The following is a 4,934-nucleotide window of genomic DNA, read 5'->3' on the forward strand; positions in this document are numbered from 1 at the left end:
CGTATCACCTACCAAATCTGAGCCACCGATTCCAATGTTAACGACATCTTCGATCGGTTTGCCGGTGAATCCTTTCCACTGTTTCGACAATACCTACAAGACGCAACAGAGCGAATTAAATCTTCGTATTTAATAAATAAAAACATGCATTTAATTGATTATGTTACCTCGTTAGTGAACTGTTTCATATGATCCAATACGGCGTTCACATCTGGCATTACATCTTTATTATCAACCAGTATTGGCTTGTTACTTCTGTTACGCAAGGCAATATGTAAAACTGCCCTGTTTTCTGTGAAATTAATTTTCTCTCCTTTGAACATGGCATCCCTTGCAGCTTCAATTTCACGTGCTCTTGCCTAAAAATAATTATAATTCATTACAATCAGTTATAGGAAACGAATAATCAAGAGTTCATGTCTTATCATGATGTATAATTTTTAATACTTATGTAACATTATGCTAGATGATGATTCCAATAATAATTACAATTCTAGCATTGTATCGTTTTAGTACTTATGTAATATAATACATACCAGATCCATTAATAATTGCAATGCTTCTTCGGTGAGACGATTCTTGGAATAATCCAGCAAAATAGGTCCATCGTCGGGTGTAGAAATTTCTAAGCTGGTCAATGAACATATTGTAAAAATAACGCTTATGTTACACTATAAAACTGAATAAAAATTTGTCAATATATGACATAGTAAATGAATATCTGACAAACAATCTAAACTGAAAATATCTACTAAAGACATGTTATAAACGAAGAGAATGAATAAAGAAATTGTAATCAAGGTCAGAATTTCATTGGAACCGACAGCCTTCAGAAGGTCGCGTGAAGGTCACATATCAAGGATCGGCGAAACTTACCTAAAATTTTCGTAACGCTTGGGATTCTGCTGGAAGAGGTCGATTATCTTAAGTTTCGAGCCGTTCGCGTCGTAATATTGTTGCAATTTCGACCATGCCACCTCGGCCGTTAAATCCAGTTTCGCTTTCATGGTTTTAGGATTCAAGAGAACCGCGCTGGAAATCGGAAAAGCTGAGATCGTACCTCCTCTACGTTCAACGACTCACCAGACAATACAATACGCACGATATATAGTCAATACATAGATGCAGTACTTACGTCTGTATGCTGAAGAAGCGCTGGAAGCGCACTGACACCGACATTTATAATAAGCTGCGCTACATCGCAATGAAACTCGCCTTAGAATTATTTTTATAAAAACGAAGAAGCTTCAGAAAAAAAGTTATCAACAGAATGAAACGTACAAAAGATAACATTTTATATATATATTAATGATTAGCTTTCATTATTATAGCTTCTCGTTTACTGGTTTATTTGGTATCTGCCTTTCCCTATTTATGTATTCGACGTCTACATATGTTCGTGCCCACGGATCGCTAACGCAGCTAACAATAAACTTCAAGCAACATTGTATAGAAAACTGTGGACTCTGAATTTTCACGTTGTCTTCTTGTTCTGAAGGGATTAATTGCCACGTTACGCACTGCTACAGTGAATAGAACGAGGAAAATACAACGAGACTACAATTCCACTGACCTAGTGGACTGTTTATATTCTGGGACATAAAATGGTAATCGACTGTTGTTTTGACTGCTTCTCAAATCTTTAGTATTTATTCGTAGTTTTAATAATCCTGTTGACAAATTTCATATTAAGAGATTTGCAAATTAAATATCTACAATTTTGTACATGCACTGAAACTTGTAAACATTTGAGTAAACAATGAATATTGTTTCTCTTCATTCATTCTTAAACCTAATAGAATAATGCAAATGTAACATACTTGTTTTCGTTTGCAGTCTCACACAATATTATTGCTTCAACCAGGGAGCAGGGCTGAAACGAGGACTTATTCTGATTACGAGAGTGTAATCGAATGTATGGAAGGTAAAATTATGAGAACATTCTTATATAAAGCATAATTTAACTTAAAACAATGTCAGTTGTATAAAAATCTTGCAAACATGGAAAAGAATGGATTATAAAAGTCTGATTTGTCCAACATAGGTGTATGTAAAATTTATGAGGCCCATTTGAGAAGAAGAAACCCAGACACACCAACGATAACGTACGATATCAGTCAGTTGTTTGATTTTATTGATGAACTTACAGATCTGTCTTGCCTCGTTTATCAAAGATCTACGAATACGTATGCCCCTCACAACAAAGATTGGATTAAAGAGAAAATATATGTTTTACTTCGTGGAGCTGCGGAGCGTAGTAAATAATGTCCGACTGACGAGGCGAGCCAGTTAACTTAATTTAAAAAAAGAAGAAAAGGAAAACAGTCATGCGATAATATTAAATTTTGCCACTCCGTGGCAGAGACGCCTGTCGCTGCCACACACCTAAGTTCTCTGTTTCATACTTTTATTTACATCCTATATTACGATTTGTAATAATTCACGATGACGCGAGGACAGGAGACACGGTTATATGTATAAGATAACATTAAGTAAAACATACGTACGTATATACTATCGTTTATGATAATAAAAATGTATACCCTAAAGGGAAGTCATTTGCTATTACATTTTTGTTCTGCTATTCTTATTTCTACGTATGTTGCCAATTCTTATGTCACGTGTATACATTTGTAATCATGTGTTCGATTATTGTCTTTTAACTAGCTTCGATTATAAGCAGATATTCAATAAAGTAAAACATTTTTTTAAGTATTACGCAAGCTAAGTTTTATTCACAATACCAGTCTTTGTGATTGTTACAAATGAAGACAGGAAGGAATAATAAGAAATCGTGTCGAGGAAAAAGATTATAAATATTCAGTATTTGTATATACGTCGCCCTGGACACAAATACCAAATACCGCCCCTTAAGATACATATTTTTTATTTTCGAATTCGTACTAAACTTCCTGGTTTCTTTAATTATGAAACTCTGCATTGTACTAATAATAAGGAGTCATGAATTGAAATCTTCATGAATGAAATTCACGTACTTGTATTAAATGAAGCATCTGTCGATCATTTTGCAATGCTTGGCTCGATTCTAATCATTTCGACGAAAGTATATATTATGTCTTGCAGCTTATCTGTTGATGGCCGAGTTACTAAACACGTGCGCAAAATAATAGCCTTCTACAATATGCAAAATACTAGGAAGAATATGAAAACGTAGCTAAAATTATTCATTTCCGTTAGTCTATGAATAAATTGATTTATCAATTGTATTCATAGTAAGTGTATGCACATGCATTTGTTATTAATTAAATCTGTCTCAGCGAAGAATGTGAATTTGATAAAATAACGCTATAAGTATGTCCGGTTTTTATAATTCCTAGAACGATTAAGTTGTACGCGTGATCTGTCATATAAGAAATGCTACTTATTATTACTCATTCTTAAACGATTCACGTTACATTTAATTTCACTGATCTAGACGTCTATATGTAATCACGCATACATATTTATGGCTCTTGTATAGATTTGCACTTTGCCGCGGTATAAAAGTACGTGTGTATGGAAATGATACATATAGGTATATAAGACGTACGTATCGCATACTGGTTTACGCATTGCGTTTGCATCAGCTGTCTGTGGTTATTAAACGCAGCAGTTTTATCGCTGCACGAGAGGCGAAGGAGGAGAGTTTATATAGTTATGTAAGATAACGAGGGGTGAACGAAACAACGGAGCCGGAGGAACAAGAAAATTGCATAGTATCTGCAAAATTTCAGTTGTTTCATAGGCTAATTGCCAGACTAGCGAACCGTCGAACTCAGTTCTGAACGTTGCCGTACGCGACGGCCTAACGTGAGTCTGATACACGTTTATTTATTAACGATACACCGTGCTACGAGGTTTGTCATTGAACAAAAGTAAAAGTATCAAAGGATTTTTGTAATACAGATTTCAGTGACGTACTCCGTGGATTCCTGCGATCGTACGCGGTACGATGACGAGTGTTCGATAGTGTTTGAATGTTAATTTTGTACGTGAGAACCGTCCTGTTTAGCAAGCGTCAGATGTAGCCAGAGTTTAAAGTGACATCAATTATCGCGGAGTCTTGTGATCAGACGATATTTAGAGTGTTCTGTGATAATTTTATCAGCACCGGTGGCAACAAAGAGAATGTCTAACAGCAAGACTGAAGTCGATCCTTTCAGCGAAACATCATTAGAATTCCAAAGCTGCGAAGGTAAAATCTCTATTCAATTAATACTTATTTAAATGCGATTTAATCGATGAAACGTCCTAAAGAGTTTGTCAATTATACCTCGCCTGTAAGTGTAATGTACATACTTGACGTCATGTAGTACACGCGTGTAACATTGAATTCTGGAGCACGTTTTACAGAACCAAGTTTAAAGGAAGAAACGCAGGAGCCGACGTGTGCTGAACCTCTGACAGCTGAGCAAATAAGATGGTTTTATAAAGACGGCGTAGACAAAAGATGGGTAGAATTCTGTGGATACGATAGCTTAAGGATTGAGAGTGCATGGCGAAATTATGAACATTTACTTAGCAAAAGTAACGATGCTACCTTCGACCCACCCCCCATAGAGAAAATAGTTGTTAGAGGAGGGATGTATGACGTGGAGCTAGATAAAATGAAGTGCGTTTCTATATATTGTCAAGGTATATAAAATTCATTTAATTTAAATCGTTTTATTAAGTGTAATTAAATTAGAATTAGTTCAGTCGATTGGAACCGAGAAATTTCTTTGTTTCCACAGCTATTTTCTTATGAACATCTGCATTGCTATGTCTGCCATAAAGATTGATTCATCCTTGAATTCATTGTAGCCAATTCCCTTTAACCATGATTAATTTCTCTACGGCATCAAAGTCCAATTGCCAGCATCATGTATTTGTCGTCGCACATTTACTACATGTTCGGCACTTGATTGTCGCTCCATTTCTTGCTTGTATAGAGT

At 35.5% G+C, this 4,934-nt stretch overlaps 4 protein-coding genes across 4 annotated transcripts in view; 3 read left to right on the forward strand and 1 right to left on the reverse strand.

The window, feature by feature from the left end:
* Positions 1 to 1,098, reverse strand: part of LOC108623810 (glucose-6-phosphate isomerase-like) — a 1,597-nt gene extending 499 nt beyond the window's left edge. The window contains exons 1-4 of the mRNA XM_026812629.1: positions 877 to 1,098; positions 537 to 630; positions 168 to 359; positions 9 to 93 (exon numbers count right to left, since the gene is read on the reverse strand). Of these exons, the coding sequence (XP_026668430.1) occupies positions 9 to 93; positions 168 to 359; positions 537 to 630; positions 877 to 1,007 (502 nt within the window). The 5' untranslated portion in view covers positions 1,008 to 1,098. The remainder of the gene's footprint in view (positions 1 to 8; positions 94 to 167; positions 360 to 536; positions 631 to 876) is intronic.
* A 196-nt stretch (positions 1,099 to 1,294) lies between these two features.
* On the forward strand, positions 1,295 to 2,718 carry e(r) (enhancer of rudimentary). The gene is made up of 3 exons (XM_018022618.2): positions 1,295 to 1,607; positions 1,837 to 1,924; positions 2,045 to 2,718. The coding sequence occupies exons 1-3, from the start codon at positions 1,605 to 1,607 to the stop codon at positions 2,263 to 2,265; spliced, it is 312 nt and encodes a 103-aa protein (XP_017878107.1). The 5' UTR covers positions 1,295 to 1,604; the 3' UTR covers positions 2,266 to 2,718.
* A 99-nt stretch (positions 2,719 to 2,817) lies between these two features.
* On the forward strand, positions 2,818 to 4,814 carry LOC113464185 (uncharacterized). Its single transcript, XM_026812626.1, has 3 exons — positions 2,818 to 3,810; positions 3,907 to 4,195; positions 4,354 to 4,814. Exons 2-3 carry the CDS (start codon positions 4,129 to 4,131, stop codon positions 4,641 to 4,643), a joined length of 357 nt encoding a protein of 118 aa, XP_026668427.1. The 5' UTR covers positions 2,818 to 3,810; positions 3,907 to 4,128; the 3' UTR covers positions 4,644 to 4,814.
* A 48-nt stretch (positions 4,815 to 4,862) lies between these two features.
* Positions 4,863 to 4,934, forward strand: part of LOC108623811 (phospholipase DDHD1-like) — a 2,730-nt gene continuing 2,658 nt past the window's right edge. The window contains exon 1 of the mRNA XM_026812630.1: positions 4,863 to 4,896. Within this exon, the coding sequence (XP_026668431.1) occupies positions 4,863 to 4,896 (34 nt within the window). The remainder of the gene's footprint in view (positions 4,897 to 4,934) is intronic.

This window comes from Ceratina calcarata, unplaced genomic scaffold, assembly GCF_001652005.2.
Source record: "Ceratina calcarata isolate Rehan_Ccalc_2016 unplaced genomic scaffold, ASM165200v1 scaffold291.2, whole genome shotgun sequence".
NCBI classification, from domain to species: domain Eukaryota; kingdom Metazoa; phylum Arthropoda; class Insecta; order Hymenoptera; family Apidae; genus Ceratina; species Ceratina calcarata.

Excerpts from the sequence above, each read along its gene's own strand:
- LOC113464185 (XM_026812626.1), top strand. The coding sequence starts at position 4,129 with ATGTCTAACAGCAAGACTGAAGTCGATCCTTTCAGCGAAACATCATTA. Across the intron at positions 4,196-4,353 it reads AGAATTCCAAAGCTGCGAAG|AACCAAGTTTAAAGGAAGAA; the intron begins GTAAAATCTCTA and ends CACGTTTTACAG.